The sequence below is a fragment of the Amphiprion ocellaris genome, chromosome 11 (genome assembly GCF_022539595.1).
Source record: "Amphiprion ocellaris isolate individual 3 ecotype Okinawa chromosome 11, ASM2253959v1, whole genome shotgun sequence".
In the NCBI taxonomy this organism is placed as follows: Eukaryota; Metazoa; Chordata; class Actinopteri; family Pomacentridae; genus Amphiprion; species Amphiprion ocellaris.
In genome coordinates this window covers 11,947,724-11,969,108 of record NC_072776.1, presented here as the reverse complement: position 1 = coordinate 11,969,108, position 21,385 = coordinate 11,947,724, and the positions used below count along the sequence as shown (strand labels likewise).

Genomic DNA, 21,385 nt, shown 5'->3' with positions numbered 1-21,385 from the left:
CTTTAAGTCCCGGGCTTTTCCTGTCCGTAGTGTGCATACAGTCTATGTGCGCTACCAGGTGGCTAGTTAGCATGGAAGCTTTGTAGCGGCTAAAGTAGCATCTCTCCACATTGTGCCGCTTTGCCGACGCAATAGTCGCCCCGCAAATAGGACTCACACTTATCTTTCACTGTCGTGAAAAAGAACTCTTCCTCCCAGTCATCGTGAAAATAGTGTTTTCTCTTTCACTTCTCTGTCATGCTTTTGGGGGTAAAAACCACATCTAGCTTCCCAAAGTGTCTGAGCCCGGACGCTTCAGCAGTGACGTATAGTTGGACATGCGCAGTGAACTTTGACTCGGACAAGGTCAAAGTTCATTTACACCGAAGACATTTTTGTTTAAAAAAATAAATAAATAAATTATAACTAATATTGTAATTTAAAATCTGCATTAATGTAAGTATTTTTGATTTTAAAAGAACAGCAACTCCAATTTTTTTATAAGGAATTTCATGGTGACTAGTGTTATTTTTAGAACGTGTCTGGGGCAACTCACATGGTCTCTGCAGGTAACCAGGTGCCCGCGGGCACCGTGTTGGCTACCCCTGCCAATATCAGCTGTGAGGATATTTATTTGTAATTTGTATTTGTTTGTAACCATGGCACCAGAGTGGTTTAAAAAAATCCTCATACAAACTGAGAAAGACTAGCTTTCACTATTATGCACAGCACTATTCATACTTGAATAAGCTGCAGCATAATTTGAAGCTAAAAATGCTAATTTTGCTGAGGGACTGAAGCTATACATGTGAATGTTTTCATTAATGTGGTCGTGTGTGACAGTTTGGAGTTAACTATTTTCATTGCAACTTTCTCTATATAATTCCCTCTCTCTTGCAGTAACAGCCTCGATCACAATGAGACTTCCTGAATAAATAAAGCTTAACTGAAACGGGTGTAAGCAAACACAGCACAGACAGAGAGCAGTGCATACAGATCGTTGAGGTTTTTAATAATCATCAACACATTTATGTACAAAGCAAGCGAGGTCATATTCAAACAACCAAAAGAAGAAAAAAAATCCTAAAATGCATTTTCAACTTTTTTTTTCCTGTCATTAAAATAGCTAAAGGTTACCTCAGGAAATCAATTCAATGGTTCAACATTTGTGGTACAGAGTAAGTACGGTTACAGTCTGACAAAACCTTCACAGATTATCTTCCACAGTTAAACAGCCCTGGGTGAGGAGCAGGATGGATTCAGAATGATTCCCCCTCTACCGATGAAAATTAACGTGAATTTTGAGTCCAAGACTTTTTAAAACCAGAATCCCTGTCAGTTTCCCCAAAAGCACCAAGTTCATCTTTGTTCTTGAATTGTTATTCAAAGGACAAATGCATTCATTGAAATATGTTTAACCAGAGCCACGTACAATACAGGCCAGGATAAAAGCATCTGCAGGAAAAAGCAGGTATTGAAGGTGTTGGTGGATTAAATGAAACAGGCTTGGTGGGTGTTTCATGTTTGCATATTACTATACATCCTCTCCTTTATTTAATCACCCGAATACGACGCTGGAAGATGTGTACTTTTCATGTGGCTATAGTTCTTTCTTCAAAACATGCATCTTGAGACAAAGAACCTGATTGTCTAACACACAAAGACATTGAACAGTGACACAGCTCTGGACATTCTCAACTTTCTACGTTCAAACTTTACACAGTACAAGCCATTCGTCTGCCCCAGAGCAATAATGGGAATTATGTTATCGGAGTAAAAAAAAAACCAAGACACCACTGAAACTGAAATGTTTTAAAAATGTAAACCTCACTGAAAGACCCAAGTCTTTCTTCGGTATTCAGTCATACAGTAAAATAGAAATGGTTTACAAACGGGTATTATTTCCTCAACTTACAGTACGTTTTAGGAAATATGCATGTGCATCTTTCTTATTTTTAATCAGGAAAAAAAGACATGTTTAGCTTGAGCTTGGTCGTTCAAGATACAGTCAACTGATCCTAGTTGTCTCGGACTTTCAATACCTGTATCAAATATAAACAGTAGGTTCTGTGTGGCTGGCAAGTTCCAGACAACCAAGACAGCCACCAATCAGTACTGCTTTCAGTCAAAAGTCAAAACCCAGATGACAGATGAAAGAAAAACAAAACCGCAAAGTGATCATTGCAACTGTCAGAATAAAACTGTTACACTTTCTGTGCATTTAAATGAAAACATACAATAGGGAAAGTGGTGAAATTGGTGTTAAAAGTCAAAGATTGACTGTCCAATCGAATCTAAAGTAAAGCATGTTCCCAACAAAGCCCAAATGAAAGACAGGTTAGAGAAAAGGATTAGCTTGGTGCTGTAAAAACAGTGGAAAGGAACTCACACCCAGGGCCGTACTAACTGAATTAGTAATGCTTTGTGAATGGAGAGATCTCCTTCTTTCGCAGCAAATATATTCATTTGTTTCCGTCCTTCAAAACAGTCAGATCTGCCGACCTGTTTTGGAACACACGACATGTGGTCGCCCTCTTATGCTGGAAATCCAACCTTGGGAGAGCAAATCACATGTGAGGATCTACTATCACTAACTTCATCTGCATTATTTGTTTATAAAACCAGGGACCACTTAACACAATCCTTTAAGAAAGCATAAAGGTAAAACAAATTTAGAGAAACTTAGAGAACTTTTACAAAAACACTTGCGCCACTAGTTAGTTTGGTTTGTTTCCTTTTTTAGTCTTTACAACAGTGACTGCAGCAAGACTGAGGGGTTGGTGGTGAAAGTCACTATATATACACACACACTCACTGTACAGTCACGCAACTGAGCACACACCAGTGTGTCCGGTTTTCTGAGTGGTATCACAGGTGAAAAGTCTGCCAGTCTCTCGCTCACACAAACGGAAACAAACTGAGGAGAATGGGGCAGTGGCCGACGCTCCTATATTGTAACTGTGACAACTAGGGTGCTCTTCCAATCAGTCAGGTCATCTGGTGAACTGTAAAGAAGTCCTACTGGAAGTCCTTCTGTAAAGAATCTTGTCAATTTTCCTTCACTCCTCCTTTGAGGATGAGCGGCTGTGTGCAGAAAAAGATAAAGAAAAGGGCAAAGTTTGCATGAACATTTTGTCTCATTTGTTTAATAGCAGATCATCAATTAATGTCTACACGGAATATGAGCTGTCATTAACTTTATTACCTACGTGATGTTTTTCCCTTGCTACTACACATAAAGCAAAGGATAATTGTTTGAATAGTGCAAAAAATAAGTTTGTGAGTTTGTGTAATTTAAATCACATCTAGTCAAGAACATACGCAAAACTCGTGCGTCTCATTTGAGACATCTATGTTTGGCATGCTTATACTTCGTTATTTAAGGTTCTAAGAAAAGGCTATCATGGTTACAGTATTAGAGTATGTACCATGTAGAAGTACCATGACATGAAATTATTTCAATGCAAATTTACACATACAATACAGATATCAGGTAAAAAAAAACAGCAGTCCCAAAAGTCAGTGTGGGTCTTCAAACAACAGTAAAATGTATGCAAAACTGGACAGGGTAGAAAAAAAACCTCTCAAATAATGAATGGGTTGATATATTTTAACGAGTCACTGATAAATGACTTAACTAATCATAAATGATGAATGATGCAGGGAGAAGGAATGAATAACAGAAAAAAGGAGTAACAGTGAAAGTGCTAAGCCAAATGGAAAAGACTATAAAAAGAGGAAGATTGTTTCTTATCCAAACCATGATTTAAAAGGTTTAAAATTGTGACTGAGAGACAAAAGTGGAAGGACAAGCACTTAATCGCCTACATAGTGATAGAAAAAAGTTAATTCAAAACTGAGAGAGCCAACAGTGATATTGCTATCGCACCAGTGATTGACTAGACAAGGTGAAGATCAATTTAATAAGCTTAAAAATGTAAATACAGAGGTGTAATTCAGCTGCTGGAAACATAATGCTTCAACATGGCACGCCAAATGCTTTTGAATATCACTAATTAAAAACCCAATACCTACAACAGAATCTAATGAAATTGATAAAGTTCTTAACATAAAAATACAAAAGACACAGATTAGTGATATTACCGTGAGGGCTTTACGGTTTTAGCTTTCATCATCGGAGACATGGGGTTTTGCGATGGCCATCTCCTCCTTGCTATTTGCGATCATCTTACACTTCTACAAAAACACAAGGAGAAACACGAGTTATTTAAGGACACAGGAACTGTATGCACAAATACAGTCGAAACTGTAAGGGTTTGCACAGGGACACATTTTTTCTTCTTCAGGCTCAACGTATAAAGAACTGTGCAGGAGCATAAACCCTTTAAACACATAGTTTTCAAAGTTTAGCGATTCAAAAGTAACAGACACATCAATTCAAACAAAATCAACAGTTATATTCAATAAAAAATCCTTTGCAGTAAGTGATAGAGGTCACTGATCCCTAACTATCACCAAATGTTTATATTCTCTGGTGACGCCCACCCAGGCCATCACTGTAGTCACTTTCAGCTTGTTCTTGTTGTAGGATCATTTTGCCTTTATTCTGGCCTTCAACAAGTGGAATGCAGCACATTTAGAATCAGATCAGGTGACTGTCTCAAGGATACTTCACCTGTTCTTTGATTCTGGTGCACAAGAGAAAGACTTGTTGTTTGAGCTGGCTGTAAATATGTGAGTTCAGAATCTTAGGTTGTGACTGGTCACAAGACACCAGCAGTTGTATTGAAGAGTATTTATCTCAAAAGGTCAACTGCAAATTTTAAGAGTATTTAGTAAAAATATATGAAAGATATCTAGCTGTGATCTAGTGTTACTTTGAAAATGGTCGTCAGAAGTAAAGCCATAAGTAAGCAGCAAGCAATAACGGACAAACCATCGCCACAATGTTCTGAAATCATGTTTGCATGGGTGTCGTTCTAATCTACCTCATCTGTCCTAAAATTTTGTTCCAGAACTCTATGGGTTTTGAGGCTAACAGGGTAACATCTTGTGGCAAATCCTCTGAGATTATGCTCATGAAGTCCTCTTATCTGCTTCTTGCTGTGCTGACGTGAAATGTTTTTTTTCCTTCACTATCAAATGATTTTCCTGTCATCCACAATCTGGTCTTCAGTTTACCAGGTCTTTTGCCGTTTTCTAGTTTTCCTGCACACACGTTTTTAGAATAAACTCAACAGCTGATTTTGGCACACCATGCAAGTTTCATATCTGTCTTTGTGCTTTTTCATCCTGTTTTTTTTTTTTTGCATTTGCATTGTGGGGAAGACATTTCTCATATTGCCAGACAGCTCTGCCTCCATCTCAGTAAACTATGAACCAGATGTGAGTCCTTTTGTGTAAGAACTAATAATGAAATGACACACTATTACCCAAGAAACATTTAGTAGCCATGTGTCCAATTACTTTTGAATCTTAGCAAGGAGTGCACTGTTTTAAGAGGGGCTGTATCTCACACGCAGTTCTTTCAATATTGATGCAAACCTCCTCAAATGAAAGCTTAATGTGCTTAAGTGCAGAGCCCGAGGAGCAAATCTCCCCAACAAAAATAAACACTTTTTTGTTTTGACATTTACCTCAGTAAGCTCCTTGATGGTATGTATGTTAGCCTGCTGAGTCACCTTCCTCTTCGCTTCTTCAATGTGGTCCAGGTTTAGAGATGGTTGTGGGGGGGCAAGGCACGGGGGAGGCTTGTTAGTAATGGTAGGAAGTGGGGCAAGGGGAGGCATGGCCGCCAGGGCACCCATATTGGTCAAAGCAGCTGTCATAGTAGCTGCTGTCATGCTCGCCATAGCGGCACTCATGGTGATGTTTGACATGCTGGGCATTCCAGGAATATTGGGTATACCCATTGGACCCATGTTGGGCATATTCGGCATGTTGGGCATCCCCATGCCCATCGGAAGCGGTAAAGGTAAAGGTAAGGAGATGGGGGCAGGAGATGGAGTGGGCAAAGGGAGCTGCAGGATGGCTTTAGGCCGAAGACTCTCAGGAATGGGAACCCCCGCCTTAGCACACATTGCAGCAGCATTAGCCTTAGCTATCTCAAGCAACTGGTCCTTATCTGAGAAAAGGACAGTGAAAGAGAGACAGAGAGGGGGGTAACAAGGCAGAGAGAGGAAAATAAGGAAAGGTTAACCATAAGAGCAATGTAAAATAAACTAAAAATCGAACAACAAAGCATGCCAAATTGTTGAACGAATGTTCACAAACATAACATCAGAATATAATGAGTGTTAACTGTTTTACATGTGATTGTCACTGATTACAGTCTAAATGCTTTACCCAGTTCAGTGAGCCGTGGAGGTGTCTTGCTGGTGCTGCGTCGTGTCCGGGACCCTGAGCGGCGTTGTTTACGGAGGATGAGAACTGGAGAGTGACTAGGTTCCCTTTTCCACCTGTCCCGTCTATCGAAGGAACGGCTGCGAAACACCGGGCGCCTCCCTCGACCCCTTGACCTTGACCTGCGTCTACGATCAGAGGAACGGGACCTAGATCTCCTGCTTCTGTCTCCTGATCTGGACCTTTTTCTTCGGCCTGTGGAGCGACTCTTGGATCGCTTTTTTCTCTCCGTGGACTTGGACCTCCTCCTTCCTCGAGCATTTGGTGAACGAGATCGCCTCTTGCGGGCTGGAGAGCGAGACTTGGACCGGCGGACTCTGGTACGCGACTTGGACCGTGAATGTTTACGTCGTGCGGCAGAGCGTGACTGTGAACTCCGCCGTCGGGCAGGACTCCGAGATTTGGACCGGCGCTTCTTCCTCTCTGATGGAGAGACTGGTTCTCTTTTTCTCACTGGAGACTTTGACCTGAGAAAAGCAAACGATAAAACTGATCAATAATTGTACAATATCCAGGAACTCGCTGTAACATTTATGGAACAAACTGAGCAGCAGGACTGTTCAAACATTCATGAAGGCTGTACTTATTTTTAGCTTGTTAGTTACATTTACTACTGCAGCATAATGTGAACATGTGGTAGAGGGATTAGATGGCTTTCAAGTCCCCATTTCATGAGGTCCTCAACATCCAAAACCTTTAGATCTTGAAGTAATTTAAAACTCTTAAGGGACCCATAAAAACTGTAATTCATGATGTAAGGTAGGTTCATAAAAACAAGGCCACACAACAAACCTGGACAGCTTTCTTCTAGATATAGACTTGGATGCTGAACGGCGAGGTGATGAAGTTGAACGTGAAAGTTTCCTGCGATCTGTAGGTGAGCCTGGCTTGGACAGCTGTTTGTTCTTTATTTCAGGAGATGCAGAACGTGAGGAGCTCCTCTGGCTTTTAGACACCATTTTAACTGGAGATTCCTCTTCTTCATCTGAGCCTTCTGAACCACCTGACCCATCTGGGCCAGTGCCAGGCTCTTGGGAAACAGACCTGGACCTGGAAACATCTTGTTCATTAGATGAACTAGTATTCTCCTTTTGGGTACCACACCAGCTTGTCCAATTACCAAGCTGGTCTTGTAACTTATCTGAAGAGGCTGCAGGTTGGGAGCTGGAGGCAGTTGCTGAGGGTACCGGTTTCCAAGCACCTGAAAAGTGCATGTTAAATAATATGGCATAAAAATATGGACATTTTAGGAACAAAACACTTCATTTAATGATTTGAGTAATTGAAATCTAACGATGAGTAGAGAAAATATATGCCTTAGGATTCTCATGATAACTGTGCAAATACGAAAATTTAATTAAATTCATTTGACATATCATAACAGGCTTCTAAAAGCAATAGTGAAAAGGTCTCACCTGCTGGAGCTGAAACTCCTTCATTTTCTCCTGCTGCCTTTCCACCACTTGCCTGCTCTGCCTTAGGGGAGGACATTTTTTGTTTAACTGGGGAGGAAGACAAGGATCTGGCAGGGGATGAGCTATTAGACCCCCTGTCACTTGATTCAGACCTGGACCTGGACTTAGATCTGTTCACACCGGCAGAAACAGATTTGGACTTAGACCTTCGTCCACTCTTCCTTGGGGATTTGGACCTCCTTTTGCCAGGCTGTGGTGAGTGTGACTTTGATCGGTGCCTGCGAGACAATGAGCGGGACTTTGAGCGTTTGCCAGACCTTGGGGGAGAACGGTTTCTCCTGGCAGGGGAACGAGAGCGTCTCCTGGCTGGCGATCGAGATTTAGATCTCCGTCGGGAAGGAGGGGTTCTGGATTTGGTCCTCTTACGGGGACTCCTTGTTCTAGAGCGACGGTTGCGCTTAAGCACAACAACGGAACGCGACCGAGTTCGCCTGCTCCTGCGGACTGACCGGGAGCGAGAGCGGCGAGATCTGGGGGGTGGTGACCTCCTGCGTCGAGACAAGGATCGACTCCTAGAGCGCCTGCCTCCTGCACGTCTTAATGACCGAGATCTGGAGCGACCGACAGGGCGTCTCGATCTAGAGCGAGAGCGGCGGGCTCTAGCGACAGAACGCGACTTTGAACGCCTACCAACTGCACCACCATGTCTCGGTGAGCGGGTTCTGGAACGCTTAGTGCCTCCACGGGGACGTGACTGGGACCTTCGACTTCTTCTTGGAGACCGAGACAGAGACGGGGACCTGCGGCCACCACGTTTAGGGGATCGTGACGCTTTTCTTTTAGGAGAGGGCGAAGTCTTTCGTCGTTTTGGCGAAGCAGACAAAGAACCTCTCCGCCGTTTAGGAGACTTGGATTTTCTTGGAGATTTTGACACCTTCTTCTTAGGGGTGACGGAGCGAGAGGTAGATCGGGAGTGACGATTAACTCTCTTTGGAGACTTGTGGGAGGGAGAGAGAGACTTCCTCTGAGATTTAGGGGATTGAGAGCGGGACCGAGAACGGGACAGATGACTCTTCAGAGGAGTTGAAGACTGCTTTCCCTTTGAGGGTGACCTGGAATGGGATCTTGGCCGTTCTTTCGGTAATGTTGTTGTTTGACCACCAGACTGCTGCCTGCTGAGATTAGGTGATGGCGACCGACTAGGACCTGACTCAGTTCTCTTGATGTCTAAGCCCCTGGAAGGTGAAGGAGACCTGGATAAATCTTGGACCTTTGCCCTCTGAACTGCATTGGTCTGATCTTTCAAGCCTGGGTCATCTCTTGGAGTAGTACCTTCCTGTTTTGGGATGATGTCTGGCAGTTCCTGGGCATGACTGAATGTACCATCTCCATGACTGCCTTCTGTTTTAACCTTAACTGTTTCTGTCTGTGTTATCTCATCCTGGCCTGCAGATGGTGATCTCGTATCTTTTTCTGATTCAGTGGCATGACTACCCTTCCCTCCAGTGGAAGACACGTCCATATCTGTCATCTCCTCCTTCTTTACTTCAAGCAATCCAGGTTTCTGTGAGAGACTGGGAGCTACTTTCTCTTCCCCTCGTTTGCTTTTCGGAGTCAGTCTGGATACCGGTTCTTGGAGGTCAGAAGCTGCAGCTGGAGAGTATTTACCATCACCGGCCGCTTTACCTCCTTCACCTTCAGACTCAGAACCTGATGCTGAACTGCTTTCAGATGGGGACCGAGATGGGGATTTCTTTTCCTGCTTTTCATCTTTCTTCCTCTTCTTTTTCTTCTTTTTGGCAGCGTGTCTTTTGTGTTTTTTGGATTTTGAATCACCCTCTGTGTCCACACGATCTGAAAGAAGAGGCCACGATTTAAAAAAAGTGTTCATTGCTTCAAAAAACATACAAATTATGGTTTTGACCGTCTTTTACCTGCAGTTGTATCCCTTTTGCCCTCATCCTTCAGCCCAGCATGATCTCCAGCTCCTGCAGCTGCTGCCAGTCTGGCACTAAAAGCATAAGGATAACTTGGTTAGCATTTCCCTGTCAAAGTACAAAACATTAAATTCCAATACAACAAAAAACAAGTGGGGAATCCTGTCAATATGTGCTAAACTGCACAGACACTGTACAATTTTACTGATGTGGTACATTGGGTAAATAACAATGACTAAAGCAAGCATTTTAAAAATAACTAAAACACACTCTTTAGTCAGCCTTACTGCACAGAAAGAACCTGTTTTTTTTTTAAGCTCACACTGTACAGATCAGTCAACCAGCCAATCAGCTCACACTGACTGTAAGCATGTAAAAAGACAATGAAGTCTAGCAACAGTTACAGTAAATCTTATTGACATGAGATGACTTTGTCCTCTGTGTACCAAAATGAGAAAAGCAGTATTACTTGCAATTCTACTAAAATAAGTTGGGGCTAGAATCTTCAGAATCTGTAGTGTCTGCTCAGCTTAAGGTACTTCAGATATGCTTTTTAAAAAAAAAAAAAAAAAAAAAAAAAAAAAAACAGACTAGCAATCATATTGCACCAAACTGCTTTTTTTGGATAAGAATGCAAAGATGTATTTTGTATTCATGAGCAATGTTCAAAACCTGTGGCAGCAGCTTGAATAATTACTGTTAAGTGTAATGTTTTGTCAGTTAAATCAAATTTATTAGAATATGAAGAAATGTACAATTTGGAATGCATGCATTTATCAAGTCCAAGAACTTCATAAAGACTTGGTATTTCAAGTTTTTCTGACCTGGCTCTGGTGGTCCTGAAAGGTCTCTGAGGAGGTGGAGGCTCCACATCAGATTCGGCACCAGATTCTGAACTGCTCTCCTTCTCGCCCTTCTTCTTTCTTTTCTTCTTCTTGCTCTTGTGCTTTCTGTGCTTCTTGTTTTTCTTGTGGGGTGGGTCAGTCCCTTCCTTGGCATTCACGTCGTCTTTTTCAGGTGCATCATCCTCACCTGCTAAGGGAACAAAGTGTTTCCAAGTCTTTAGCAAATCCATAACAAAACCTAGAGCAAACTGTTAGGACTTACTGCAGCACTAATGTTGCTTCATCTGAAGGCTTGCATTGATAATAAGAATAATTTTACTGTGCAATGTGGTGAAAACTACTAGAGTGATACTGCAGAGACATTAGTTAGCTTTTCACCTATCCTGTTCAATATAATGCTTGCTATTTGAGAAAGGTGGAATATTTATAACTAGCCATACCACTAGCATCTGTACTGTGCTGTATTAGAGTGATTTTCTTTATAATGATGAGCATGGCCTGTGCAGTTTACTCCTTCCAACTGTGAAGATGGAGTTTTATGCAAATCACAAACAGTTGGAGAGTTTACAAAAAACAAAAAGGCCATGTCACTTCAATGCATTTTTCACGGGTTGTTAATAGCTTCTGGACAATAGATTTGTATTCTACACAGACATGAACTGTTTGATATAAAGGTTTAAACCTTAGACAACAGGAAATGCAAGACAATGTGCAACAATTTAAATAATATAGGTGTATTTATGTTCTATCCATAACTTACCTGAGGGAATGTCCACTGCACACTCCATGATGCCGGTGCCTTGATTTTCTAAAAGGCCCTCTTAACGTTACTGGTGTGCTGCTCTTTCACTCAACACTAGGGAGGGAAACAAAAGGCAAAGTAAGTTAAGCAACAAAGAATGCAGGAACAACAGAAGAAAAAAGTACAGATTTCATGACTACACTACAACAAAATGTAAGTAAAGACATCTTCATTACATCTAGAGCTGCAGCTATCGATTATTTTAGTAATTGACTATTCCATAGATTATTCTGGTGATTAATCGAGTAATCGGATTCCGCTTGACATGCACGTTACAGAACCAAAAGTGGAAGTGAGCGCACTGTGCAACAGAAATAACTGTCCTGGTGGAACATGGGTGGACATCTGCGGTGTATTGTACATATATAGTATAGCACAGGGATATTCAACTAAAATTCAAAGCCATGTGAACCCAACATATATTGAGTTGGTGATGCAGAAATCACATAAATATGTTTTTTTTTTTTTTTTTTTTTAAATGTTTGGTCTGTTTAAACTGCTGATAGTGTAGCTGATAGAACACAAATAAGAAAACTGATTAGTTTATTAGAATTTATTGCAGATAAATATTCAATCAGTGACACTAGCTTCACTTTGATTTGGTTCAAATTAAAGTGATTTCCTTCATTATGAGACAATGTCAGACCTACATGCACTTCAATACAATATCATGTTTGAATAAATGAAGATTGATAGTTTTATTGTGCAGCTGTCTGTTAGAAATAATCAGCTGCATTGATCGGTAAAATAAATACATTATGCACATTTAACAGTTTTCTACCAGCATTCCTGTCTTACATAATTTCCAGTAGCAGTGGTTTACACTGTCCTACTTTTTTGTGTTCCTCATTGTTCTCCAACCTGTTTGCGATTGGTTAATTTTGTGCAGAAGCCAAATGATGCGTTAAACACTCCTGAGTTAACTTTTAACTCTGACTGAGGTTTTCGTTTATGTCAAGCCGACTTCCACAAAGAATGTCTACTATGTCAAACTGCCTTCATAGTTCGGTCGTCTGATCTGCTAAGTGTCAGAACAGAAGCATCCCATCACATTTAAAATCCCCTTATAATTTAATGATTAAAGATCTGGATCCGTATAGGATGAAGTCTGTGTCTGGGCTCGGACCGCGGTCCGCCAGTGAGTGACCTAGGGTCTAGTATGTAGTGGATTAAACGAGGAATTCTAATAATCTAATTACTCAAAAAACAGGAGGAATCATTTCAGCCTTAATTACACTATGACTACTAACATGTCCCGAAACTACATGTAAAGGCAGGTATTTTTCTAAAAGTGGAAGCCAGGTCTGGAGCAAATCAGTTTTTGGATACTTGTGAGGCAGCAGCATTTGAATGTGATTTACTTATTTAACAAGAGGCAGTTTATCTATATGTATATGTAACAGGGTCGATTATACAGTGATATATAAGTGTGTGTATATGGAATATGTTGTACATTAGTTACTGTGATAATTACACAAAATCTGTGTCTGTGGGCTTGTTTGTTTGTTTATTTTTGTTTCAGTTAATGCCTGACTAGTTGAGCCTCCTTGTCAGTAAGTGGAACTTTGGTTTGGGTTTGTACCACTACAGTCACATTCTATGTAACACTGCCCTCTATAAGTGCCATTGTTGCGCCAATTCTCTGCCCTTTTGTCGCTGATTTCTGTGGGAGAGGTAAGCGGCTTTGCAGTCTGGGGAAATTTCTGTTCTAGCTAGATTAAACTTGTTACGAGATGCTCACTTTGTTATTATTTGATCTGTGTAGGGGCATGTGTTGTAGCGATCACTGACAGGAGGATTTTGTGTTTCTACTTTAATGTCAGGTATGTTATTTTCTGTTTGAAAAATTTAATGTATCGCCTTTTGTCGCTGATTTCTGTGGGAGAGGGGCATGTGTTGTAGCGATCACTGACAGGAGGATTTTGTGTTTCTACTTTAATGTCAGGAGCTGGAAAATAAATGGAGACAGCCTCCAAAAAAGATGCACGCCTGAATTTTTGCTAACACACACAATGCAGAGACAGAAACACACCGGTCACATATATACATATGGTAGGTTAGACAACCAAAACACCTCTTAATACAACTACAATACCACACTCTACAACACCTCTCTAAAATAACATACAACCATATAAAAATGTTGGCCCAAACATGGAAGTATCTATCAGTGTGCACTGCTTCATTAAGGGAACAAGGCATTTCCATTTTCATATATAAACAGGTAGTGTGATACATATTGATATCAGTAATTGTGATATGTTGTAGTGCCACCACAACTTGACTGTTCAGCTGGAAAACTAGGACAGCTTGTCTCTGAACACACATCCACCCTAATAAGCCTACAGTACGCCTCAGCACAAAGAATAAAAACCGACAAGATTAGAGAGAGGATAACTGTGTAACTTATGCTTTTGCTATTATTTTACAGTCTACATCATGAGTCAGTTTCTAGGTCACAGTTTTGTGTGTTTAAAATAACATAACAAAACAAAAACACAAACAACAGAAAAAAGAGGTGCAAGTGAACACTGGCCTGTGTCTTCTAGGAGATTACCTATCTTTGGGGACTGGATGAACTGCAAATACCTAATGCTTCCTGAGGCAAAATGCCTTCCCTTTAACACTACTGACCGAGATGTAGCCAGAGACTAAAATGATCTGCCAGAACTTAAATAGAGGAGTGTTGGCACAATAACCTAATGTCATATCGATCAAGGACAGAGTAGTCAGAACACATCCTAAACCAAGAGTAGGACTCCCTCCAGTGTCTATCAACATTACAAAGTGTTAATGCACACAAATTTCAGAAATATGTGACTATTGAGCATTAAAATCCTTACTCCAAATGGAGTCATTTCAGTTTCATTTGACAATTTATTGTATACATATTTGTTATATTTTTAGACCTAACCCCATCATGTGCAGAGAAACCTAATTTGTTTACTACTGGTAAATAAAAAAAGTGTTTTTTGATCAAAGTGTTCCATTAATTAAGGAAAGTAGTTACTCTACAGTTATCCATGTGCCTCTATATTACGCTGCCTGCTCTGTTCCCAAAATTCGAACTCCTCCAGTTGTTTTTACCGGTTGAATTAGCTTTAAAGAATCAGTTCAGGTCATATAATGCAGTTTTCCACTTGCCAAAAATAATTGCAGCCCCTTCATGGTAACTAAAATGTTACTGCTTCAAAATGACTTTTTAAAAAAACTTATAAGGGTTATATTTGGAAGATTACACTGCATAGAATAATCACAAAAAAGAATAATTGTTTTATATAAGAAATCCATCCCCAAATGATTTTCAGTCTAAACAAGGAAATTTGACAGACCAAACATATGTAGCTTAAATAGTGGAAACAACACAATAGCAGTATAGTAATGCTCCTGGATTTCGTGCCTGATTACACCAGAAACTGCAAACATTGTTGGGTCACAATTATTTCATCAGAAAAATCTTAAAGCTTCACAAAAAAACACTTTTATTGCTACTATAGACATGAAGCTATGTGTATTTGCAAGTTAAGACGGTCTGATCCGGATAAAAGCAGGTACAGACGTATATAAACGAGGCAATACAGCCTTAACGTGAAGCGCGCACTCTGTTTTAGGCAAATTGTTCAAATAATTTACAGGCTTTAGTTACGTAAAGAATCAGCCTTTGCCCTTCGATAGTTACTCGTCTGAAAATAACAATGCTAACACAGTATGTTACACTTAAAGTAATATAGCCATCACGTCTAGCAGATATTACCTCTTCAATTGAAGCTAAAGCTAACCATCCCAGTATCCGTTTGCCAACATGTTATTTGAGATTTACAGCACGATAAACAAAGCTAAGTTAGCTCTTCTGTTCCTGATACAATCTGCCAGAGTGTTAAGTTACTGCCTAATGCAAATCTGTGCACGTATGTCTACAGTAGCAAGGACAATAGAAGCAAAAGACAAAAAGTTTTCAACTACGACGGTTCGTTAACACGTTAGATAACGCTAACCACAGTCGGGCCTGCACCGCTGTTGCTAACTTTCATTCATAGATGACTGCAACTGGCATTAGCTGGCAGGCGCTAGCTTAAATTAATAAAACAAATACTTTATGCTTTTCAATTAGCTGTAATTTAGTTCAACGTGAACGCTTACCAACTGGACAACACGCCAACTAGAAGAACCAAACGCAGGCCTGCACGCTGCGGCCTCATTTCACAGCAAGCTTTCACCAGCGAGGGCATCACCGCTAGCCGAGTGTTAGCATGCTTTTAGCTATTTCACCTGCTATCTTGCTACGCTAAAATATTTAGCTGCTATTTGTTTCAAAAACTCGTTCGTTGAGTGAGTTCTGTAGCCCAAACCTACCCAGTTTATGTTCGGTGGATGCAGTTCCTGTGTAGAAAATGCCAGGCGGCTGCAGTCCCAGATTTCACGAAACCAAACAATCGCTGAATATGCTAACCGTTGACGTTAGCCAACTAACTGCTCCGCCATGATGGGGAAAGGTATCCCAACATGCCATGCTGCGCGGTTTGAATGGCGGCGTCACTGTCTCCTAGGCAACTGCACGCTCCATTGTAGCAAACGTAGCAAACCGTGGTAAACTTGGATTGTGTAGCATGATCGTCTCATTTTCTTGTTTAATCACGATGTGTACCATCATATCAATTATTTATGGCAGTGTACTATGGCAAAAAAAATAAATCCAGTTTTTTATTGTACTTGGTTGTTATACAAATCGAGTTTATTCATATGGTAGGCCGACATTTAAAAAAATAGCCTGAGTTGACAAAAGTGCTGTAATTAAATTAAAAAAAAAAAAATGTCTTCTGGGGGAAATTTAAGACACATAGAGCAGTTGGATCAACAAATACATAATTAAAAAAATAATATGTATATATATTTAGCATTTTAAAGTACACGTGATAAGATAAGATAAGATAAGATAAGATAAGATAAGATAAGATAAGATAAGATAAGATAAGATAAGATAAGATAAGATAAGATAAGATAAGATAAGATAAGATAAGATAAGATTTTATTAATTCGGAAGAAAATTCTTTTGATATTACTTTACAGTACTGAATAATATAACTAAACTAAACTAAGACTAAAATTGAAAAGTAAAACGTAATTTTGACAATGATACTAAAAAAATAATAAGCATTACTCATCAGCAAGGTAGCAACAAAAACAAATGCAAATCAACCCGTTTTTTCTGCTTTTAATCGATTGAATCCTCTACTAGATGGAAGCTCTCTATGATGGTTATATAAACATGTAAATAAGCTAATTTCTGCAGCTTCATGAAATATTTCGGAGCATTTGGAACCACTGTGTTCAAATGGACAAATGCAATCTGTAGATAATGGTTGTGAAGACAAATGAAATTATCTTGACGTATACCGGATATTTGGTATATTCATGTGTCCTTAGCGCCCCAGTGGAGGAATACTTTTTCGCTGTACTTCATACAACACCAGATTAAATAGCAACAAGGAATTTCAGTTTAAAAAATGTGCTAACTATATAATTTGAGCCGAGTTTTCTTCAGTTACTAGTGTTGTCTGTGCTTTTATTCTGACAGTCTATGCACGGATGTTGTGGAAGTAACACAATAGCTGCTCTGACTTGACTGTCAGCGGTCAAAAAGTGACAAACGTTACCGGAAGTTTGACTAAAATTGCTCGACCAGGATCATGTGTTTACTTTAAAAGACCTCCATTAAGTGAAAGACATGAAGAGGAGGTTTAACATCAACCTGGACGATTCTGCTTTCACCAAAGAAAGAACACCGGTCTGTATTCTGCTAGAATTACGTTAGCAGCTGCTTAGCTAGCAGCGAATTAGCTTTCCAGCTAGTACTTTCAGTGTTAATTTTATGGAATTTAAAAATCAGCATACCATCTTAGCCACACAAGGTAGTGCTTAGGTTATCGTGCTAGAATCGTGAGTGCTTGTTTAACACGATTTCGTTTAGATTTCTTGCTTCTCAGACAGACTTTCAATGTGTTTGTATTACAGCCAAAGCCTCAGTTCCAGTCTTCATCTAAAGGAGGAGAAAACACCTCAGCTGCAACAACCTCTAAACCGGTTCCTGAGGCAGTGGGCCAGCCTTTGTCCTATGCAGAATATGTCGTTCAGAGTAAAAGCAATGCAGCTGCTGCTCCACAGAGAGATGCCCCCTCCAAACTACTCAGTGCTGGAGCTTTCAGTCTGAAGCAAAACGAGCCAGATGCAGGATCCTCTGATGTAGGAGGAGGTGAAACAGCTAAAGGGACAGAGGTTCAGTCTGACGAGGTTAACAAAAGTAAGGAGACACAAGTGGCGGGCACAGAGGGGGACTGTCAAAAGTCAGATCCGAGCCTCAGTCTGGGTCCTAAACCAGTGGGATCTGGGAGCAGCATTGTTGTGAGTCCACGACAGGTATGCATCAAAGCCATGCATTCATCCGGTCATTCTAAATATTATTACTATTTCAATTCAGCATCACATTCCAATTTTGAGCGATTCATTATGGCAGATTAGTGTCTTTTGTTGTTTCTCAAGTTTCACATGTTGTTTCTTCTTGCACAATGGTAAGCAGCAGGTTACACGTTTGTTTTTACTTATTTAGAGGGGTAATCCCATTCTGAAGTTTGTGAGAAGTGTTCCGTGGGAGTTTGGAGATGTTGTGCCAGACTATGTTTTGGGACAGACAACCTGTGCTCTCTTCCTCAGGTGGGTGTTAGTACTTCATGAACTATTTGTGTGTGTACCTTAAAAAAGATGTTTGCATATGCACATAGAGCAGAAACAGGTACAGGCATTTTTTAATTGATATTTTATTTTGTTGTCAGAAAAGCATGTTTTCCCGCACAATAAATCTTTTGTATGAGCACAGGATTAGGTTTTCATAATTGATGAGTGACGATTAACTTTTTATATGTTTTCTTTCTCGTTTGTGTTTTGTTGTTGGTTTTGGGTCTGACACAAAGTCTGAGGTATCACAACCTCAATCCAAACTACATCCACGACCGTCTGAAGCAGCTTGGACAGACGTTCACCCTGCGAGTGCTACTGGTTCAAGTAGATGTGGTAAGAAAATAATGTTTTGTCACATTAGAGGGCATAATTTGATGTTTACAAATGAAATCAGACGAAATTGTGACCTTTATTTAACGCCGCTATGCTGCAGCTACACCAGCTTTTCTATGGAGTCATAAATATATTTTATGTTTATTTATAGCCAATACTTTAACAACAATATAATAAGTATCATAAAATAAATGGAATATCTAAAAAAATAGAAAAGATAGAAAATTTGGTATATTTTTACCTTTGCTCCTCCATTTACTAATTTGCCTGCTTGCATTTCAAATTTCTCTTGCATATATATATATATATATATATATATATATATATATATATATATATATATATATATATATACATGTATATATATATATATATATATATATATATGCTTAGATTTATTACCTCAAAAGTTCTCAAGTACTGCTTTGTGAAAACTGTATTTACAGTTATATTTTCCAAATGGTTTGTTCTTTTGAGATCATCTGGTTAAGACTATCAGAAAAAATGTAAACTTTAAAGCATCTTTAAACAGCAAAAACAGGGACAAAAATACCTCTACATTGTTGTGGTTCTAGCTTCTTAACTGTAACAGCTCTCAGGTAGGTAATGGCAGCTTCCATTACTAAGTGCTGGCAAAAATTTGACCATACAGTGATGTAATATTTAACAAAATTAAAGAGCATTTACCAAGCTGTTACAGGAAAGCTGTAAAGTTAGCATTCAGATCTATTCATATGTGAAATATGCCTTGACTCTGCTGAATTAGTTTGGCTAACAATGGTGCAACTGGAGTGTGAAGTGTGCAGCTGGAGGCTATTTTTGGCACTGTGTGTAGAAACAAAATAGATCCAAAAGCTGACAAATACTAGCTTCTGTGTGGGGAAAAAACTCAGAAGTGTTTAAAAAAATCAAGACATCTCTACTTGCAACAAATTTACAACCCTAAATTCCTTTTTAAAAAAATATGAAGCCTGAAGAATTAATGTAGTTTTTCTCTTTGACATTGTTTCTCCATCACAGAAAGATCCTCATCATGCATTAAAGGACCTGGCTTGCATCTGCATCATGGCTGACTGCACTCTCATCTTGGCTTGGAGGTAAGGCCTGCAACAGATGACATATAACATAAAGGAATGTACTGGGAAATGGTTTTTAAGTGTTTAATTTTTGATGATGTGCTCATGATCCTGTCCTTCCTGTCTAAAACATATGTAATCAGAAGAGAAAGTCAGACAGTTCTGTTTTTGGAATGTGTTACATAATGCATCTGTGTTTGTCCTTGATAGTTGTTTTATTCAGATTTTTTTTTCTCTGGCTGGAATCAGCAGATGGAAATTAGCCTTTTGAGCCTCACTGTAACATATTTTCTCTTTGTCTTTTTTTGTTTTGTTCATGTTGAATTGGCAGTCCAGAAGAGGCAGGACGTTACCTGGAAACATATAAGTCATATGAAAAGAAACCAGCGGACCTCCTCAAGGAGCAGGTCGAAAAAGACTATCTGTCAAAGGTGTGTGTGGATTCACCATTTTTATTCAAAGGTTTAAAGTTTGTTACTGATTTTTTGACTTAATTTTGCCAATTTATAAACTCAGATCACTATAAAATCAAATGTATTAAATTTAAACTCATTGTAAATAACCAGAAATGTCATCAAAAAGTACTGAGTGTGCCATCAGTGTATTTGCCAAAGTCTTGCAGCATCTTTCCATGTTCAAACAATACAATGCTGATTCTATTTCTATGCTTGCTTTAAGGTTACAGATTGCTTGACCACCGTGAAGTCTATAAATAAAACTGATGCCATTACCTTGTTATCGACTTTCTCGGTGAGTACCGGTGAACAGAAAACAGTATTTCCGCTCCATTAGCTGCTGTGTGCAGCAAGTATTAATTTAATCAGATTGATGCCATTCTATAACTGGTGTAAATGCACACACACACACACACCAAGAGACTGATTTGATTGTGTACTCTGATTAAACAATTTGACGCTACTTATTAGTTTCATTTAGTGATGTTCTCACAGAGCCAGTCAATATATAGAGATGACACATTTTGTTTTGTTACTTTACAGTCAGTAGAAGGGATCATCAGTGCCTCTAAAGAAGACTTGGTTCTCTGTCCAGGCCTCGGACCACAAAAAGTGAGGAGAGCTACACATGTAGGATGTTAATATACAGAGTGTAGATGAAACATTAGCAGACTTACCATGTTGACATTTTGTGCTTTCAGGCGAGACGACTCTTTGACGTGCTCCACAAGCCCTTTCTCAAGTCAAAGACAAAAGACAGCTGAGACGTCTCACCAAGGATGTGTGACATGCTTCTGAAATTAATCCTATAGAGTTGGCCATCATGATGAGCAGGCTGCAAACAAACACTCTGTATAGGACTGAATTAATATTCCAAACACCTCCTAACCCTTGATTTACTGAGATGATGAAACAAATGTGTAAAACTTTTTTCTTTTTTTTATCCTGACATAGAATCAGGCTAGGGTATTTGTAAGAATGTAGAATGTCAATTGTATTTATATTTGGTTATATTATTTGTTCATAGAGTTCATTTTTCCTTTTTTAAATAAAATATTTTGTGATATTTTTATACTGTATAAAGTCCTTCAGTACCTCCTTACACTTTTATTTGTCCCAGAACAAAGCAACCAGGGAGTGTCAAAAAAGAAATCTCATTCTTTTAAAGAAACAAGGAAACATTTTACAAAGAATGTTTTTATATAGTTGAGGAAACTGAGCTTTTTGATGAGAGAGAGGGAAGGTGGGGTGAATACCATACCATGTGTCAACGGTAAACTGACGAGCATGTGATATGATTATTTCTGATCTACTATATACTTATTTAGGTACACATTTATATTTGTGTACATTTCTAGCAGGAGCAGTAAGTCTCAATAAGGAGTTGTGCTTTTTTTTGCAGTAACCTCACTCATGTATGTGCTTATTTTCTGTAGATCTCTTTGATC

The 21,385-nt window shown here is 39.4% G+C and overlaps 2 protein-coding genes across 5 annotated transcripts; one reads left to right on the top strand and one right to left on the bottom strand.

Annotated features, from left to right (window-relative positions):
• Positions 1 to 970: 970 nt before the first annotated feature.
• Positions 971 to 15,853, bottom strand: sona (SON DNA and RNA binding protein a). Of its 4 annotated transcripts, none has more exons than XM_023260885.3 (10): positions 15,695 to 15,853; positions 11,300 to 11,395; positions 10,519 to 10,729; positions 9,692 to 9,768; positions 7,758 to 9,611; positions 7,135 to 7,543; positions 6,286 to 6,809; positions 5,577 to 6,064; positions 4,084 to 4,176; positions 971 to 3,063 (listed from the first exon to the last, which is right to left on the bottom strand). In XM_023260885.3, the coding sequence occupies exons 2-9, from the start codon at positions 11,325 to 11,327 to the stop codon at positions 4,102 to 4,104; spliced, it is 3,666 nt and encodes a 1,221-aa protein (XP_023116653.1). In that variant the 5' UTR covers positions 11,328 to 11,395; positions 15,695 to 15,853; the 3' UTR covers positions 971 to 3,063; positions 4,084 to 4,101. The 4 variants fall into 4 exon arrangements, with proteins under 4 accessions (XP_023116653.1, XP_023116654.1, XP_035799701.1 ...); XM_023260886.3 differs by having other exon boundaries at positions 10,519 to 10,726; XM_035943808.2 differs by lacking the exon at positions 15,695 to 15,853 and adding an exon at positions 15,482 to 15,591.
• Positions 15,854 to 16,942: 1,089 nt separating this feature from the next.
• Positions 16,943 to 21,009, top strand: ercc1 (excision repair cross-complementation group 1). The gene is made up of 9 exons (XM_023260895.3): positions 16,943 to 17,126; positions 17,354 to 17,755; positions 17,946 to 18,049; positions 18,307 to 18,406; positions 19,427 to 19,503; positions 19,814 to 19,913; positions 20,161 to 20,232; positions 20,481 to 20,549; positions 20,639 to 21,009. The coding sequence occupies exons 1-9, from the start codon at positions 17,067 to 17,069 to the stop codon at positions 20,699 to 20,701; spliced, it is 1,047 nt and encodes a 348-aa protein (XP_023116663.1). The 5' UTR covers positions 16,943 to 17,066; the 3' UTR covers positions 20,702 to 21,009.
• The last annotated feature ends 376 nt before the right edge of the window (positions 21,010 to 21,385 follow it).

Coding starts and splice junctions, on each gene's coding strand:
- ercc1 (XM_023260895.3), top strand. CDS start 17,067: ATGAAGAGGAGGTTTAACATCAACCTGGACGATTCTGCTTTCACCAAA. Junction 17,756..17,945: donor TTGTTGTGAGTCCACGACAG/GTATGCATCAAA, acceptor TTACTTATTTAG/AGGGGTAATCCCATTCTGAA. Junction 18,407..19,426: donor TACTGGTTCAAGTAGATGTG/GTAAGAAAATAA, acceptor TCTCCATCACAG/AAAGATCCTCATCATGCATT.
- sona (XM_023260885.3), bottom strand. CDS start 11,327: ATGGAGTGTGCAGTGGACATTCCCTCAG. Junction 10,730..11,299: donor TGCAGTGGACATTCCCTCAG/GTAAGTTATGGA, acceptor TTGTTCCCTTAG/CAGGTGAGGATGATGCACCT. Junction 6,065..6,285: donor TCCACGGCTCACTGAACTGG/GTAAAGCATTTA, acceptor TCCTTTTCTCAG/ATAAGGACCAGTTGCTTGAG.